The sequence below is a fragment of the Pyxicephalus adspersus genome, chromosome 4 (genome assembly GCF_032062135.1).
Source record: "Pyxicephalus adspersus chromosome 4, UCB_Pads_2.0, whole genome shotgun sequence".
NCBI lineage: Eukaryota > Metazoa > Chordata > Amphibia > Anura > Pyxicephalidae > Pyxicephalus > Pyxicephalus adspersus.
The window spans coordinates 88,403,260-88,423,780 of NC_092861.1; the positions used below are offsets into that span (position 1 = coordinate 88,403,260).

General features: G+C 33.7%; 1 protein-coding gene across 1 annotated transcript in view; it reads right to left on the reverse strand.

Annotated features, from left to right (window-relative positions):
• Positions 1–6,297: 6,297 nt before the first annotated feature.
• MOXD1 (monooxygenase DBH like 1) overlaps positions 6,298–20,521 on the reverse strand; it is a 32,291-nt gene continuing 18,067 nt past the window's right edge. Inside the window, exons 5-12 of the mRNA XM_072408920.1 lie at positions 15,237–15,416; positions 14,819–14,921; positions 12,627–12,793; positions 11,683–11,874; positions 10,693–10,752; positions 9,349–9,491; positions 8,925–9,093; positions 6,298–6,550 (exon numbers count right to left, since the gene is read on the reverse strand). Of these exons, the coding sequence (XP_072265021.1) occupies positions 6,392–6,550; positions 8,925–9,093; positions 9,349–9,491; positions 10,693–10,752; positions 11,683–11,874; positions 12,627–12,793; positions 14,819–14,921; positions 15,237–15,416 (1,173 nt within the window). The 3' untranslated portion in view covers positions 6,298–6,391. The remainder of the gene's footprint in view (positions 6,551–8,924; positions 9,094–9,348; positions 9,492–10,692; positions 10,753–11,682; positions 11,875–12,626; positions 12,794–14,818; positions 14,922–15,236; positions 15,417–20,521) is intronic.

The following is a 20,521-nucleotide window of genomic DNA, read 5'->3' on the forward strand; positions in this document are numbered from 1 at the left end:
TTCATATTTAGGAGTCGCAGTATTAGATACATTTACAGATGTTGGTTAGGAAGGACCAGAAAAAAACTCAGTCTTCAGCACACAGGGTTTCTTTTTAGGCCACATAAGTTATACTTTTCAAGAATCCCAGAATGTGCTGTATTGTCCCACATTCTCACTAGAATTCCACTGCTTTATCCTACTTCAGGTGACTGGCATCTCTAGGCTGTTACATTAACCCACCTCTTAAGATCATTTTTTTGCCATCTCTAATAGCCACCATGCGGGATGAGGTTATGTGAAAATAAATTATATTGTAGAACTAGAAAATCAGTGAGTTGAAGGATCTAACCTAAGACTGATTTACGACCCTAAATAATCAAGCTTTTTCATCAATGGTTGATACAACCTTAGTTTAATTTTTGTGAGTAATAACATTGCAGGTTTATGTAAAAACACACTCAACAGCCCAAAGATTAAAACAGCAGTCGTGAGAATATTTGTAACTTTATACCTTTCATTTCACTTCTGTAAAGCAGAATAAAAGAGATTTGCAGGTGCTGCATACCATGAGGTTGTAGAATACAGTATATACCTGTTATGAAACTAGATATAGTTGAGCTGTAAAAATAAAATATCTGGTTGTATGAAGTAAACTCTTTCATGGACAGTACATAAAACTACTTCCTGAGGGAGCCGATTCCACATTTTTACTGACCTTACAGTGAAGAATCCTTTCCCTCTTGTTCTTTGTAATGATCCTAAAGTGAATAATTGGGAAGAGAGTTCTCTATATGGACCATTTATATATTTATACAGGGTGATCATATCCCCCCTTAAACGTCTCTTCTCAATGGAAAATAAATTCAGTTCAGCTAATCTCTCCTCATAGCTGAGTTCCTCCATTCCTTTTATTAGTTTAGTTGCCCTTCTCTGCACTCCAATTCCACAATGTCCTTTTTGTGGTCTGACCAATGCCTTGTACAGGGGCAGGATTATGTCCCAATCTCTGCAGCCTATTCCCCTTCTAGTACTAGTAATAAAAAGTACTTTGCTATCTTTGGATATTGCAGCTTGGCATTGCATGCTGTTAATAAATCTATGATCTACCAGAACCCCCACATCCTTTTTTATTTCTGACTCCCCCAAATGTATAGACAGTATGTGGCATGCATGTTGTTAGCCCCCAAGTGCATAAATTTACATTTATCTATATTAAAGAAATGTGTCAAATGTTTTAGCCATAAGTCCAAGTACACTATATCAGCTGCTAATCAACTGTCTACCTGTTTACTTACTTCCTCGTAAAAAGAGAGTAAATTTGATTGACAACTTTCTTCAATCCATTCTATCACGTATAACATTGTTTTCTAGCAGAAACTCCTCCATGTGGTTCTTTATCAAACTCTCTAAGACCTTTCCAACTATAGAAGTTAAACTAACCGGTCTGTAGTTTCTTGGTAATGACTATGATCCAGGTTTGCTGGATCACCCAGCTTCACTGATGAAAGTTTATCCTCTACAACCATGGAGAGCTTTAATAAACCATACCTATTGTATTTACCATGTATTTATACAGAAATATGTGAAGTTCAATATATGTATGCTAATATATTTTGTAATTGTAATTAAATCAATTGTTGTTACATTTTGTATTTATTGGTAATTGTTTTTATATAAAATATTCCTATTTTATAATAAAAATGTAAAGATCCCAAACAGCCATAATATGTTTTACTTCTTTAAGGACAATCTAGTAACCAGGAGCAAGAATCGAAAATGCAAGGGGAACCACAAGAAATAGCCAGTTTTTGGACAGCAGTTGTCTATTTGTGTACTTCATGTAGTAGTACACCATGTCCTCCAAAACCACCAAATGTTACTTTTTCTTTACTAGCCGTGCAAGGATTAAAAACTGTCTAAGGAATTCAGGTGTAAGCCAGAGGAGACCAATGTGCTCCGGCCAATCTAGTTTCTTTTCTTTTTTGTTTGTTATTGTACCACTTTTTTAACCTATGCAACTATTTATTTTTGTAAACATACGTCTTTTATGTCTTCATGTTAATTGCACCACTTTAATACAACCACTAGATGGTAGCAGATTACATCTCCTGCGTTGGATTCTACATTATAAAAGTCCATTGTTTTCTAGGTACTGGACTTTTTATCCTTTATCCAGTATCTTTGATTTCAGAGTTTTTTGGATTCAGATTTTAAAAATTATGCACATTATTAATATTGTAATGGAACTTTATAAATGTAAATTACATAACAAATACTGTTATATCACTGATAACCTAGAAATGACAGCTAAGCTGAACTTTTTCCTTAAAAAACATTAAAATTTACAGAATATTTATGAGGCTTTAATATTTATGGTGCAACAAGTTTTAAAACTGCATATTAGTTTTAAGCTAAACAAAAATATGACAAACTAAAGGTGATGTTTGTGTTTTTAAGGCTGCAGCGAGTGTCAGTTTGCTTCTGAGCATTACTGAAGCCATTGTTTTTGGTTTGCGGAACTATTTAGCCTAAAGCCTAATTAGCAATCCAGAGAATAGGTTTCTGATGGGAGCCCATTGATAAGGAAAATAAAAAGGAACACCACAATTAGATGGTGGTTGTTCAGGGTTGCATTGGTGCTAACAATTACCAGCCAAAGGCAGTACCTGACAGCTAACATACACAGTGAGAGTACTGCCTCTTAAAACAACCATTCAAATCATAGTTTGCAAAGTACAAAATCATCTGGGGGCCAGTTTTTATCATATCATCTACTTTATCATCTGTTCTATATATCCATAGTAGTTTGCAAATTTTGCAAACTGTGATCCCCTAATGTTATTGAGTCCAGGTGAACATTGATGTCATCCCTATTTGTAACCTGCTTTTGTGCCACAAAATGAAACCTGGTTAGCTGGGAACATGGCACTAGATAGTTTGACAAACATTGCTGTGTGTTGCTTTGTATTGTGATGGCTGCCTATTTGTCACAGTTGAGTTTTTATTTGACACAATTGTCTTTTGACTTGAGATTTGTCAGAACTGCACACTTGTTGCCAGCAAATAATAGAAAAACCATGGAGTGCAAGGAGAAAGCAAAGAAAGAGGTTTTGAAGCTCAAGAGTTTTAAGTCAAGCTATGAATGTATTAATATATCTTTACTTCATATATAACAAGGTCATAAAAATAAAAAGTTCACAAACCTCAAACATGTAGTACATTGTCTTGCCTGGTTATGTCATACAAGAAACACAGAAGAGTATTATTGCAGGTTAACATAACATGTTCTGTTAGTTACACCTCTAGCCAGCAAATAATAGCTTGTTTCTGCTCTGCAGGCTCTCACCATTGTCCTTTTCTGTTCCTATTTGCCCATTTATTGTGTTCTTCTGTAGCAACATGCTTTCTTTTTAATTTTAATAACAATATATTTCTTCCTGATTGCAACTAAGGAAAAAGTGACAATTGTATTTCTTTTCTGTGCCTGCTAATATTTGAGTCATTTGTGGGATATGCTTTCTAAAAGGAAAGAGTTATATTGTTATCATGAATAACCCATCTAAAATATATTAAATTGCAAATTGACCCTTGCTTTTCCCACGCTCCCACAGTCATTCATATTTTTATTTTAATGTTTGCCATGTTCAACATTCTGTATTTGCTGTAACATATTCTGTTATTACAAACTCTTTATTAACTACAACATTAAACAAGTCTCCCTATTTAAAAAAAAACATACAAACCTAAAGATATGGATTCAGTTTTGTTAAAGTATTTACAAAGAGATTGAGTTATTGAATGGCAATGTTTCCAGAAAATGAAAAAAATATAAACCATATTTAGACTAGCTCAATGCCGCCTTCTGCATGATTTACTTTCAGCTATATTATCAGTCTAGAACAGTTGTCCAGGCTATTATAGCCTTCTAATCAAACTGTTCACTCATATTTTACACTGTTAGCTTCTGGCCAGAGGATTCTGCCCAATATGCTAGAGAAAAGTGTAAAACTTTCTATTTCTGCACTGGTTATGTAAATTGAGTTCAGTGTTAGCGTGTGGAGTAATAAGGCAGCCCATTTATTTTGAATGGACTTGCAAAACACAGAAAAGGCACACAGTTCTTCATTATAAATTGTGGTGCAGGCCATGCATGTCTGTCCAAAATGATAGGAATGGCACTGCAATACACTAACACATGTAACCCCAATACCCCAATTTAGTCCTAATGTTAAGACCTTAGCAATCCCTTAAATGTTTTTTATATTCAAATATATACTACACAACTAGTTAATTTTGGATTCCTTTACCAAAAATATGGGATGCAACTTTTTAAAATTTAAACAACTGTATCATTGTATTGTAAACACTTTACAAAACGATGAAACCAGATACATATCAGTGAATTACATAAAGTAAGTGAATTACATTTCCTATTGTGGAGACAAAATAAGTAAGAATATTTCTGATATGGCTGAGTGATAATAGTCTAGTTTTTATATGGGAAGTCTAAACGGATGTTTGGAAAGAATATACAGCATGTACAACACAAATGCAATTAATGTTTGCTTGGGTTAAATAAATATTACCATATGCGATAAAGCATGGGAAGTGTACAAACGAAAAAATAGAAAATTGGAAATTTTAGTTTTGAAGAAATGCTGTGGTTTTGTCAAATATTGTTAAGGGATGAAATTGTTACAGGGAAATGTACTTACCTCCTAAACCCTTTAATTTAAGCCACACACTCACATTTTTCTCCTCGTCTCCCTCAGATTCTTCATACATACCGTAAAGTAACCAATTATCTTACCCCTGTTACTCTTCCCTTTTATATGTTTATCTATATTTTGACTTATAGCTATAAATCCTCTTATCGTTTGACAATAAGTAAATAAAACATTTACTTTTTTTCTGTTTTAACTTTATATGCCATACATTAAACCAAATCTGCCAGGTATCAACATAGAGTCAATATCCACTTATATGTACTATACCAACCCACTGGTATTGTCATTTTCCCAGTTGTTCCTGTTTGGCAGAAATATAATAAGGAAAAAGGAAAAAAACTATACATTCAGGACAATTTCTTTCAAAGTTTACACATTTTTAAATTGATGTTAAAATTAATAATATAGGGCAGATGTTCTCTGTAAGCAGGGTTCTTAAACAAAAGAGATTTGGAGACACACATAAAAGATCTGAAAACATCACAAGCAGTCTGGATATGAAACGTAAACTATTTCATATTTAAATGGGTAAAAAATTGTATTTTTAAAGAAGATATAAAATATATTCTCATTATTATGTATTGTTTAGATTAAAATCCACTTTGAGCCAACATTTGAGGATTGAGATGTTTGTAAAGCCATTATCTATTGTATCCCACTATTGTCTATATATATCAAAGAATTATGTTTGCGATAGATTTCCCTTTTCAACTAAAGTACATTTTTTAACTGTTGTGGTAGCCCCTGGATACTTTCCATAGGAATACACTATTTTTTAAGCGCATTTAAATTTGTCATCCACTTTATTATTTGAGTGTTTGCCTTTTAAGTCATTTGTGTAATCACTAGCTCTTTAAAGGAGAGAAATATGCACAATTCCTAATATCGTTCTCGGATTTAAAATTGATGTACATCTTTCTTCTCTTTTCCAAAATCCATCTAAGCAGTTCCTAAGGCAACTGCACTTTGCTTGAGTGGACATCCTTCGTTTTAATATAAGATATGTACTAAGCGCTCCAGTAATTTAAAACACGTAGTGAGCCGCAGAGGCAAATGCACTGTGAAGAGACATTTTTCTATAAATGGTTTACCAAGCTTTCATCTGCATAGATTCATCATTAAATTTGGTATTTTTCAATTGTGTTTTAATACCCCATTATGATATCAGCCATTACAATATTGTATAGTTGTAGTATAGTTTGATTTGTATTAAGGTTTGAACTATATAACCATGATGGGTTTTAAAAGAATAAAGGCAGATTGTCCTGAGAAAACTAGGACACATTATAGCCCAAAGCACATTTCCTTGTAAACTATATATAGTACATCTTCATAGGAAAATGCCTTTTAATACATTTAAAAGCAAACTAAATGTAATATAAATTTATAAAGGAAGATTTAAATTATTAATTTTTACTCCCCTATTTTTAAATTTAATGTTTTCAATGCAACCCCCACACTTATTTATTTAAATATTGCCCAATAAAGAATAGTTTTTCCAGATAACCACACCCATGTAATTGAGAAAATAAGCGATTTATGTAATATAGTATTTTCCACATCACAAATTTTGATAAAAAATATTTTATTTTGTGTAAAAAAAACATAATTTTAATAGTGCAATTATACATGAATATAATGATAATTATGTAAAAGCATAATGATTTCCAATATTTTCATTTCTATAAGATTTTGTGTAATAGTGTGCTTGCTGCAATCACCAGAATTCTGACTGTTCTTGCTGTGGAACAAGATGATAGAGAAGGCAATGGAGACACACATTCATTTTCTTCTATTGCATAGGACTTTACTTCAGGTGGTGATATGAGCATTCCATGAACCTATAAGAAAAAAAAGCCACAAAGATTAAAATATAAACATTTTTTAGTTCCACTGTATTTTTAGTGAATTTTCACAACTAAGCATTATCACAATGCACAATAAAATGTATACATTACATGCAATACCAGTACAGACAATACAGAAAGCCTCGTGGCATGGCCTTTGTAGAATGAGAACACCTGCACGTTAGCAGTAATATTTCAGGATCTGGGACTTGTCTGCTATAGGGTGATGATTATTACCAACTTCTAACGAGGTCACTTTAATTGAGTACAAATTACAGGTAAATTTTACAGGTCTGGAAAATATAAGTATGTAACTTGAATACCTAAGCAATTCAATCGTTTTGCAGCTGTGAGGCAGCCGTCAGTTATTTTGCCATGTACATCAGATACCTGTCAGTGAATTTCCTGAGCACAGATATTGTACAGCACAACTGGCAGGGAGTTAGATGAACAAGGCAAAAGGAATTCAAAGTGCTGGAGAAATGGCAAGAAATAATCAGATCAAAAGTAAAACAACAACATTTGTGATGTGGGGCAAGATCCAACAGAATTCACATTGCATATGTTTAGTGCCATGACAAGCACAGAAACCAGCACAGAAAAAGTGACTCATTCTTTTCTCAACTAAAGCCCAATGAAAAGGCAATTATTATTTTGTAGTATTCCAAACTCCTTTTGATGAGGTCACCTGGCAATCTGTCTATTCTGTAGCTTCATTTCTGTTCATTGGTATTTATTAGGGATGAGGTTTGGAATCACCCCTTTGCACTGAATCCTGCTGGTTAAAGATTCACAGTGCTGACAAATGACCACATTTACCCAGATGACTGATTAAACCATAAAGCAACACATGGCTATTGAACCATGACCAACAGGCTTGGAAGCGCCAAGTGGAATTTTGAATAAAACAACCCTCTCGCTGTAAAAAAGGGGCACATAACAGCCAAAATAAAAGTATATAAAAGTTACCATAGAACACAAATTAAAGAAAGTTGCAAAACTGCACTGGTGGAAAATTAGTGCTAGCTCTCTGGGCAATCAATCCTTTTGCTGCCTTTCTGATCTTATCATTGGGTGCTTTGGGGCTTTTTTAAATTATTTTACTTTGTGGTTAATTTGAGGGTTGTTGTACATTTTAGCTGCCATTCCAACCATAGTAAACTTTTTTTTTGCTGCAAGCTCCCCCTCTAAAGAGGGGGTTTGTGTTTGAGACGAGAAGTATTTTAATATATATATATATATATATATATATATATATATATATATATATACTGCTGTGCCATTTCCAATCTTTTAGCTTTTATTGATAGTTTTATAAAAACTGTCCAGTGGCAAGACAGTTTTCCATCAGCAAGAACAGAGACAGCTTTAACAAACAACTGGTTAATTTCTCTCCTATGGTTAAGTCAGGGCTATCACTGCTTGATCAAAAGAAAATCATGTGCTGTTGATAAAACTAGCTAAAAAAAGTTTTTCCCTTGTGATGAACGAGTTTCGTTTATAAAGTTATTAGGTTTGGAATACTTTTGAAGCATAGGTCTTTTATACTGATAAGACATATTTATTCTGAAAATGATTTATATGTATAATAGGTTTTATATTTGTATCAATAGGATTCTTCCTGATTTGCTTCTATGCCTTTTTCACTTCAGTAGTAGGATAAAGTAAAATTCTTTCAGTCAGCACCAAGAAAGATTAAAGGCTTGCTCATACTGACATCCAGAAGATTGGTTCCCTGTGATTAACTGTTCCTAATGTACAGTGTTTCATAAAGTTTAAGTAGGTGGCAGCCTATAGACCTTCATGTAGCATTTTGCCCAAAGGTGCAGTTCAGGGGTATAAGGAAGCAGTAACCACTTTCAAACCTCACCGCCAGTCTGAAAGTCTGAACTAGCCCTTATATGCTTATATTCCAGCTGCTAGTAGGTTCCAGATTCTGTTTCTAATGTGTTTGCACATTAGACCCCCAAATTTTGGAGGCAGTAGATCCCCCAATAAAGACAAACAATAACAGTCTATAGAACTGGGACCTAAATTTCCAAGGTGTTTTTAATTGAGAATAATTGTGTCACTATATTTACTCAGTACTTTGATTTTCCTATGTATGTTATTTGTGTTACTGTAAATTAAATGTGTTTTTTTATGGTAGAATACAACTACAACATGGTATATACGTTTTTGATTTGGCCCATATTCCAATTTAAAAAGAAAATGGAACTTTAAAATCTTTTTGTGTTCTTATTTATTTATTTATTTGCTTTGATTCCTTAAAGGCTGTAAGATATTGTACATGCAGAAAGCCAAATAAAGGAAAATATTTATTTCTCTATAGTTAGATAACAGTTTTATAGAATGTCTATAGACTTACCGACCATTCTCTACTTTCATGTTTAGAACACCTAACATTTATGGGCATTTTCCTGACCCGTTCATTGAAGGTATTTCCTTTCTTTTTAGTCCACTGAAATGTGTTCATAGCTTCTGTGAAGGTTAGATTATTGTATCGTTTTGGGCTCTTAATTATTAAAGGCCAAGACCTGTGGGTTCAAAAATATCATTTTAAAATACAGTAAAAAAAAAACATCTTCATAAATCTATCAATTCCCATTGAAGCAAAGCATTTGTTACTGCAAGGAGGTACCAGGAGCCATTTGTGCTGCATGCTAAATTACTAAAACAGGAATAATTAAATAGGTGAGCAGCAGGAGAATCTCATGAGTATTGGGCAGAGTTTTTAATAAGATTTTCACATTTAGTTCTGAATCTGAATTACAAAGTCTGAATTTACTTACGTAACTGGCCTGTATATTTCCTTTACACCAATGAACTGAAGTTGCTCATTTATTTCAGGAATGCTTTCACATCGGGCAAGATTAATCTTTGGGTAGTAAATTAAATAAGAAAGGCACATTTCATCTCTGGCACTTAGACCACCCTAAAAAAAAAAAAAATGTTACATTAACAAGAGACATTTCTTGCCTATACAGTAACTTGTTATTTAGCCCTTTACTGTACAGTTTAGTCATTGTCATTGTTGGGGTAAGTGGTTAAAGTCTGGAGTAGTATTATATAGCATTTTATATCGCTTGAGATCAACTGCCTGTTAAGAACACATTACACAGAGTTACTATACCAGACAAAATTTATAATACCTGTATATACAGTAAAGGAAACCTATGTATACCAAAGAGGTTTGGACCAGCTATTCTTAACCAGTGATTTGTGGAACCCTATCATATTTAATGGAGGTTGCTTGAGTTCCTTAAGATGAGGCTGATTGCACTACCAGTTGATGGTTCCTGACTATTCCAGAGTTAAGGCAGGGCAAACTGTATGACAGTAATGAACCTTATGGTTGCCTGTAACGATGACACACTCACCACCACCGCTGACTTTTTTCCACTGACTATTTACCTGGTTTAGGCAGGGGTCCCCCAAAACCTGAAAATTATTTGTGGGGTGCCTTTAGAATAATACAATGTTGAAAGGGGCTTGGTTAGGTCCTATGTAAAGTTTGTATTGTTTCTGTGTGCTGGATATAGATATTTACTTATTATTGTTACTATTGTTACAAGAGGTAAGGAGGACAACAGGAGGTGAGGATTATTCTTTATTCTTTGTATTGTCTATAGTAATGTCACTACACTTGTTCTGGTAATAATTATACCAGAGAGATATTCCCCTGACTTAGTAGGTAATCAATAAAGTATGTAGGCTGCCATTGCTGTCCTCTACTTTTGATATGCTAGCTGCCTGTCTAAATTCTGTAATGATCTTCATTATTTGATGTCATTGACCAAAAGAATGCATAGAGATTTTATAGGAATTTTTACTTTTTATTTTCTGTTTTTTTTTCATACACTGTGTCTTTTCCAAGATCATCATTTTTTGACACTAGCTATATCTGAACATACCAATCAGCCTTACAAAAAAAAAGACCATTGATTAATAATCTGCTGAAACTCTTTCGAATTTAAGTCCATTTATATTTGTTCCACATATTTTAGGTGAAATCTTGTCTGTTTCTGGATCTGCAAAAAAAATCTGTAGCAGTAAAATCAAAATACTGCTCTGGAAATATGCTGTTCTTTCTTATATAGGAAAAAGAGTTTATTAAATGCATTATTATCTCTTACCCATGTCATTGAAGATCGGCTCTTTGTATTGTATTGGCATTCTGTAATGATGCTATCTCCCTGAAAAAAAGGGAAAAAGTTTGGGGACTTTAGTATTAGTCTTTTAATATGCATACATAAAGGTTGGTGACTGTTTACTGCTTCAGTTATCACCCATTCAATGTTGAACTGATTATGTAATTATGAGACATATTGAACTTATTTATGGAAGAATTAGAAGAAAATATAAGTGAGTACTAGATAATGTGTTTTAGAACTTCAGAATATATTTTATTTATTTACATTTTAACAGGTCTGCTTTAGGGGGTTGGTGTTGGGACAAATAATTGTTAAGGGTTTGCTTTAGGGGATGGTAAAAGCTGAACTCCAGGGGTACAGGTAAACATAGTGCAAACACATGTAAAAGGCCAAAGTATTTGAATATCTAGTTCTGAGATGTTCCGGACTCTTTTATTCTTCAGTGGGGGGAGATAAATAATTTAGGGCTTGCTTTAGGGGATAATAAATGTTAAGCATTCAGACAGAACAAAAAAAAAAGTGTTGAGGAGGAAGTCTTACACTGCAAACTCCCAGCCTTAGGCTGCTGGCACTGAAAACATTTGTATCATACAAAACTATAGCCAAGGGTGGCAATCTTCCTCTTGTTTCTTAACACTTTTTCACACAATTCCTATGCAAGCAGAAAAATAAAATATTTTAACACGTATACAAATTTTATTGTTTTATAATTTGAACAAGCTGTTGGGCACGTTACAACTACATATCACAGTCCAAATGTCTGCTGAACACTTTCCTAATTCCCAATAAAGGTGATTAAAGTTATACCTGCATATAAATGTTAGAATGCAAAAAATATTTTTTTTTTATTCAATATTCAGATGAAAGTTAAAACTTTCATCCAAAGGAGTGCAGAGCGTTTATGAGAATTATGTCTGCCTTTGCATACATTTGTGTTTTTTTAGTTATGTTTGTTTTTTTTAAAACACCTACAGGTAGAATGGTTCTTTCTTCATCCAGATATTGAAACTCTTGAAAATTGAAATCAAATTCATTGTCATAAGCAAGTAACTTCTGCTCAACTCCTTTCCTAAAATGGCGAGTTCGGAGAACTTGACCGGCTTGATGTGCATGCAGCAGGACAGCAAATACATGGATGCCATCTGGTTTTTCTTGGTTTAAAGCCTAAGAAAAAAATTAAAAGACTTATATTTTACATCTATAACGCACATTGGTACTTGAGGAATAAAGACAATTATCAGCTTTTTGGCCACAAATCATGTGTTCATTTCTTTCATTCAAAAACACATTCTTTTTGGTATATAGAATTTTTGGTTATTGTCAACATTTTTTTTTTAAAGCTATATCTGCAAAGTGAATATGAATTGTAATGTGCTTTTATTTATTTAGTGAAATATGTCAAAACAATTCTGAAATTTTGTAAGGAAAATGATTTACTATAAATGAAAACATGAGTCTGGTATTAAAACATTCCTTCTAACACTATTGTCTGGGAAAGCAACACTTTATTGGAGAACAATCATGCAGTCAACATGCTTTTCATTGTCACCCACAGCCAACTTAATGCAATCCTTCCCTAATTGCCAGAAAAGCACAATGAAATGTAATTCCCATAAGACAGGGTTGTACAGGGGCTCAGTTCAGCACATAGATGAATCTGTGCAGAACATTAAGTCACATATGTGACGGTATGGCCAAATCTTCCAGCTATAGCTGTTAACCATCTATATTAAATTTTAATTAATGTATGGGAAATGGTAATATTCGTAAAATAATAGAATATTTAAGCAAAGAACCACATTTCCCACTATTCTCATTTATTTTTTAAAAAGGCACAATTAGCAACTGACTATTTAGTTAATAAAACAATTTCTGGTAAACAATTTAATTGTTAATGATGCAATCACTACACACACCTCTTCTAAACATTCCACAGGGCAGTGTCCTTCGGAGCTGAATGCAGGCATACCTGGTGGGATCATGTGATAAAGGCTAACCCAAATGCCTGCCTCTAATACACCAGCATCATATGTCCTTGTGTGTGGTGTATAATGAAATGTTAGTCCTGAGTTATCAATTAAACCTATCAATCAAAACAACAAGAATGCATAGTTAGGTAATACAGCACAGTACATAAATATATAGAGAGAGAATGGACAAAGTCTGATCAAATGAGCACTGAAATAGGGACTTACTTTTTTTAAAAAAACACTGCTATTGGTAACAAAGACTCTCATTTCACTTTATTAGTACCTAAATTAAATGCATGGGGTTTTCATATAAAGGAGGTTGTTAAGGTACACATTGGGCAGCACTGTTGTTATGTGATGAGACTATCTTAGCTAAACTGCCCTAGACAAACATCAGTAGATGGAACTATGTACCTATGTAACTATGTAACTCTGGTGTGCGTTAACAATGTGCTCGGCTCTTCTGATTTCATGGACAGCCATTGGTGGTGAACCTTTACACTAGTTCATTTTCCACTCAAATATTGAATGTTCACTGAAGCTGGAGTGATGTGAACACAATTACTGCTTGCTACTCACAGACACTTCTAAATATAGACAAAATAAAAAGTGTTAAAATGTTCCAGATGTGCAGGATAAGGCACACCAGAACTGTTCACTAAGCTATAATGTGCTTTTGTAAAAAGAATTGACAATGATCACGTCTCATTGAAGTGGCTGTAAGGAAAATACAAAGCAATTCAGATTCTCATTCCACATAATACATAAATTCATATTATAAATTCTAATGTAGGTCGGCTGAAAAAGCTTTCAGAATCACACACAGCTACAAGCTATAAACTTTTTGGGTAAGGTTGACAGTTATAAGAAGATGACCCCTATTATAGCCTACGGCATTCTCTGTTTTCAAAGTTGTAAATGCTAACTGGCGATTAATTGGAAAACAGCATGATTACCACTTGATGCTGTATGACACTCGCCATATATTGATAGTGAAGAATCTGTAAAAAGTTGTAATCCTGCTGAAAATTGGCTATCAAAAGTTGCCATTTTTGTAAACAAGGTTAATCTAAAAAATGCTATTATGTGTTTAAAGTCGCATCACTAAATGGAAAACAATGAGATGGATCATAAGAGAACAATGATGATCATAAGAGAACCATAGCCTAACTCCTATAAACGACAATATTGTGTATTGTAATGTAGATCTGTAGAATATTTTAAAGTGTTGTGTGTATTACCTTATATTATTAGTTATTAAATATTTTAAAAGTAAATAGTACATTTTCTTGCCAATAGTAGTCTAGTTAAGTTACCGTACACTTGATTTTGGATCCTCTAGGCATCTCATAAAGCACAGATCTTTCCTAACATGCCTTGAAGGAACATGACATGTAAGTATAGTGTACTGAACAAGCTGAAACATACACTTGTTTATTCTACTCATTATCTAGAAATGTTACACTTCAACCTTTCAACCTATTCATGTCATAAGTTCCTAATATGCTCTTCTACCATGACAAGCTCCACTTTATTACAATGCTGAGGCATTCCTGCGTTTTTACTACTACATACCTATATCATACTTAACTATAAATTTCAATGTAATTACATCATTAGACATCACCAATTTCAAGGAAAGAAGCATTGACAATTACCAATCAAAATGGGGTCAGGAGATGTCTTGAATACCATATACAGATGTATGCATGAAAAATCCAGACCTGCCCTTAAAAATTTAAATATTTAGAATTTCATAGGTTTTACATAATGCTTGGTCCTTGTATGTTAACTTATCTATTTTTTTTATATATATATATATAATTGGAAAGTGTTAAACTAATATCAGGTTTTCATTGAAGTCTTTTTTACTTTTGTGTAATTGGAGCTTTGAATACTTGAGTGGCAGGAGTGAGTTCAGTCTGGTGTAGCAATATGACTAACTTTCATGTCTTTCTTATAGTAGTCATGTGTAGGCAGAAACAGGCTGTTTAAGCAGAAGTAATTAAACAGTGAGGATCAATGCTTTGTAAAGTTAGGTGTTTGTACTGAACCATAGGCTAGATTAGGTGTGATGAGAATATCTATAGTTTTTTTACATGGTATAGAATGTTTTAGATTTTTCTAACCAATCTTACCTTCTTGGTGAGTTGGATTATCATAGTGGATTTCCATCAAGACATATGTTGGATCTTCAGGCATCCCAATTGACAAGCCAACATTAGGTGGATATGTGAATCCCTGCAATAGTTACATGAAGACTAATAAAGTATTCAAAAACACATAATCCACAATGTACAAGTTCTATAGATTGTTAAATAATGACATAAATAATACTGTATAAAAATGAGTGAATATATATAATAAATGTAAGTGAATAATAAATTAATAAATAATGTGATCATATGTGTAATAAAAAAAATTGTATTAACTGTATTGTGATGCAATATAATCCAAATTTTTAATTGTGATTTTCATGTAGTTTACCCACTTATTGAATTTGAAATGTGTTTGGTACATGTGTAATAAATTCATGGCTAGAACATTAAACCTTACCTCTCCTCCGATTGCCCAAGCATATAGTACTGTCTCACATGTGAAAAATGAATCAGGCATATTGGGATGGTAGCATTCATGCCCATATTCAAGAACGGTGTCATTTGTATCTCTCTCACATTCGTACACTAGTATGTGATGTACCAGACTTTCGTGACCTTTTTGTATTAGTGGTTCCACCTAGAAAACAGGTGTAAAAATGATTATGTATTTACTAAATCTCCTAAAAACACCAAACGGAAAAAAGGAGAACATTGGCATGTGTTAACACGTTCTGTCAACCAGTGACAATATTTACACAAAGATTTTTCATATTTGCATTTGATCTTTAGTAATGTTATTAATGTGGTTGTTGGTATAAATGAATTGTTGGCACATTGATGCGGATATGAAATCTGAGCCAAAAAGTAAAAACAGAGCAGCTAGAAGAAAAGCATACTTTGCTTAACCTATTAAATGTTCTGCATAGAAAAAATCCTGTTGTTTCTACAAGATATGCTGCAAGACCCTAAGTTACTATACCTTCTCTCTTTGTTACATTCCAAGCAATGTATAAAGTCCTGCCCTGTTTCCTTTAGATGAACTACAGAATACCCACCCCATATGTTACGAGGGGCTCCTTTACTGCTCGGGAAGAATATGTTACAGTGTTAATGTTACAGATGCACTTTTAAGTAGAATAGTATAAGTAGTTCTATTTTTTAAAGACTTCCTGATGTTTCTGTCCATATTACAGCTAAAATAATATGCACACATGCAGTTAACTTGAGGCTAAAGCTTACGAAGGTGGGAGCATGGTATCATAGGACAATCTCTCTCTTGCAGTGCCTCCACCCAGTTAGGTCATGTTTAGGACAATTGAAATTAACCTTGTCCTCAGGTACTCCCTTCTTTCAATAAATGGTAAATTCCTTGGAAGTTGTTTCTAAGCTTTATTGTAGAACAGGGGTAACATGGGGTGTAAAAAACCCAAAGTGTATGATTTCTTTTGAATCTAACAGTCCCTGCGTGGAGTTTAAATCTCTCCTCTGACAACAGGTAGAGGTTAGATCCATTACCGCAGAGATGACCTGCATTGGGTTAATACTGTAGCTTTAGAACATCCAAGATTCTTGTTGTCTCCAGCATAATTTATGTAACAGCAGAAGTCAGCATGGATAAAATACATCAAGATTCGAGAGGCAAAGTCACCTAGGGAGCCAAAGCCTTCAAGCCTCCTATTGATTGCAAAAGCCTATATACAGAATCAACACCTTTGGAAACCTTATCTGGATATGCATCACACAAGACCTAACCAAGTGTAGAATTCCAACAGTGTTCCTTTTGAGCATAAATTAATTGTAAAACCCTGATTTTTTTTCCTAAAAAGTGTGTGAGCTACAGGTAGCCTAATGGTGGATTCCAATCTGCTCTCAGTGATGCCATAGGGAAAAATGCTGATAGGGCAAAGGTCCAGGACTATCTGACCCTTCAAACAGACACAGTGGCCCTGATTTAATAAAGCTGGGTGATCCAGCAAACCTGGAGCGTGTCTGGTACAGGATTCAGAACATTTGCTAGCAAATAACTAATGACTTTGAAGAAATCCATTCCAGGTTTGCTTGATCACCCAACTTCACTGAAGAAAGTGTATTCTCTCCAGCCTTGGAGAGCTTTATTAAATCAGGCCCTATATCCATAATGATGTCTCCTGCAAGAAGACTGGGTTATTACAAGCTCTCTAATGGTGAACCTTACTATATATATATAATATATATAAATATAATTAACGTCTTCAAATTTGTTATCATTGGACTCATTTCATGTCATTGTTTTCTATTTATGATGGCCTAAAGCCAATAATGGGGGACTTTTCTAATAACTTTTGAATTGTTAGTCACTGAACTATGAGTAATTAAGAACTATGAGTAATTAAGGCAAGTACTATGCTGAACTATTGTGTAGTCCATGTAACTGATTTTATTTAAGTCACTTTCTTAAATCTTCCTCTACATCTATATAATCAATTGCATTAGTTATGTATACCGCATATATGTATACAGCGTAAAAGTGGATACTAAGCAAAAATTGTTCCATTCCTCAGATTGTATCAGTTGGGACTGATAAGATAATACTCTTGCTTATGATAGCTGATACACATAGCAGCACATACACTTTATACAATTTGCATTGTGATTCCAACAAAAGTGCTTGTTTTATAATTTTACGTGAACTGGGATAGATATATAAATTTACCAGTTAACTAGAGATGAACAAATCTACTCTAAAGTCCTAGAAACGTATTAGGTAGATATGGGCCAATGTATAGGTTGTATTATTTGTGGGTGTCATTCTTAATGCATCCCTTAACTTCAAGTGAATTAAAATGAACACAACATCACCTAGTGGGCAAATTAAGAATGTTGGACCATGACTACATAACAATTTTTAGGTACATTGAGGAACATTTGCACATTTCTAATTAACAGTCACATTCACCTATCCTAATTCTCACAGAACAATTAAGCAAGCACAGGTGTTAAACATATCACTAGACAGATGTAATTGTTTAATGGCCAGAAGATCTCCACATGCCAAGTTTTACATTCATATGCGCAGTTCAGATTTAAACTGATCACTAAATTGCCCCAAGCATCTGAAATTTGTTTTGATTGAACAGAAACACACATTTCCACCGTTTTTTTTTTTTTTTTGGACACAGCAGATAGTTGCTACTATCTTTATAATAAACTATCAAATAATAGGCTGTAAGCCCGCTGTCAATAAACACTAGTGAACATTTTCCCTTGGCTGGTGGCCATCAGGGGAGGTCTAATGGCCACCACCATATATAACCAGTAGTAGCAGCCATTGTAATGGAAACAGAGAAAATGTGGACAACAGGTGCCTACTCTACGTTCTGAACTTTAAAGGGCTCCTAAATTTGCTCACCTTGGCAAGATAAATTTGGGTTCAGCTTCAGCCAAACATTGCTCAAACCAAGCAGATGTATGTTCAACCAACACTACCTTGACATCTCAGTAGTGAGATTCCAGAAGAACTACTATATACTGTACATGATATAGAGAGTATGCTTGTTGGATTTTGTCATCACTAAGGATGATCAAATCTGTTTTAGTTTGGGCTATCGTCTACAAGACAGAAGTCACAAAGAGTCTACTAAGCACAAGTATAGAAACCTTAACAATAAAACAAATCATAAATATCAAAGATTAATATGCACAATGATTCCACACAGAACTTTGCCCTTTTTGTGAACTGTGCATATTTATCCAGAAACCACTTATGGAAAGCGATTGAACACTGCCAAGCCTAAGATCTAAATCCTTTAATACTTATGCTTAGAACAACATCAACTGCCTAAAACAGACATATCTTTGTTTGAAATCTATTGATGTCTTCTAAGCCATCCAAATGTCTTCCAGTCAATTGATGTCCTAACAAAGAAATTCACGACAAAGAATTTCATTTTCTTAAAACACTATTTTAATGCTTTTGCATCATGTGAACCCTTATGAAAAACAACATGTTTATTATGCTTACAGCCACATAAAAGCTTAGTGTAAATTCATTTTTTTTTTTTAAGTTTAGGACTCTTTTTTAAAATGTCAGCCTTTTCTAATTATAAAAATAACGGATTATGAAAAAAAACTACTAACAATTTTTATTTAAAAATATTTAGGTGCTCCAATTTTATTACATGTTGTTATTTTTTACTTATTTTGTGTGAAAAAAAGGAAGTATGGTGAAATACATGTAGCTATATTATGTTTTATTTGCATTTAAGTTCTCTCAACAAACCAAGAAATACACAGTTGAAAGAGATATTCTATGATTTTAGGCAAAATACTAAGTAACTAATGTTAAAATCTCCCCTAAAAAAATGCAAAATTCAGTTAGACTGGGTGCCAATTGCGGTTGCTATTGTGGACCCATACTAAAATAAATAAAGAATGGCTACAGGTAGTTTGCATGACTTGCAGAAGAAATCTTTTGCTAAACACAGCTAAGGTTGTGGGTGATCTTAAGAACTGAGCTCCTCTGCAGCCTTTTGTAACTCTTGACCAAGACAAACTTTACAGCTGTTTCTTTTTGCATATCAGCAAGCACAGCTTGCTCCAGAAGTTAATGAATGTCTATGCTTCATAAAGCTTTTTTGTTTTTTGTTTTTGCTTGCTTTGTGATTAACTCACAGTGATGATTTTATACAGTAACTGACACCACGCTGCCTAATAATATGTTGAGACAAAAAACTGTTCTAATTGCATTTATTAAAATAATGTACCTGTTCCGACTTACATACAAATTCAACTTAAGAACAAACCTACAGTCCCTATCTTGTATGTAACCTGGGAACTACCTGTATTTAAATAAAAAAAAACAGTGATTGGCCCTGGTATGATGACAAATCAATCAGGAAAAAATATTTTTAGGATTTTTTTTTATTTTTTTTCTGCTTTATCCCTGTATACCCACAGGCATGTGTTGCTTCACTGTATCCGTGGTTTTACGAAATTAAAAAATCATTAACATGGAAGATCTTATAGCCTCTTCACACAATAAACGTGATATCTGTTCTCACACTTTGTCCCTAGCTTTAATTCTGTGGCTCATTTCCCTTCTGTACCAAGTTTTATAAGGTATACGTGTCTGTTAATAGGTTATTATTATGTATACAGTTTATATAGCAGTAATTCTTTTCCACCTGTTAGGAAAGTTTTATTATGGTAATGTGGTCCTTTTTATCATCCACAAGTTTAAATAAATCACAGTGCTGAGTGGGAAAATGGTCCCAATTTCTATAAATGTATGCCTTAGAAACAGTGTATAATCTTTCCAATGCTTCATTGATCTATATATCCACTGTTAGGGTAATAATGAAAGAATACGTCCCAATCCCAGTCAAATACTTTAAAGCAAACTAAGCAAAATTTCACATTGCACTTAGTGACATCTGGTACATGTGTATCCACTAAAATGTATGAATGTACCCATGCAGTCTATTCCATAAAGTTGCAGCCCAGATTAACTCCTGACCAGTAAATAAAATTCTGTCCCTTCAAACAGCTTAGATGCATCTTCCTGTTTGACAGAAAGTAGTAATAACTAATAAATGAAGCCTTTCTTCAGAGAAATATGAGGTCCCCCTCCACTTAGATTGTAAGCTCTTTTGGACAGGGTCATTTTCTCCTCATGTGTCATTGCTTGTATCTGTCTGTCATTTGCAACCCCTATTTATTGGAAAGTTCTACATAAGATGTTGGTGTTATATAAATACAGTTTAA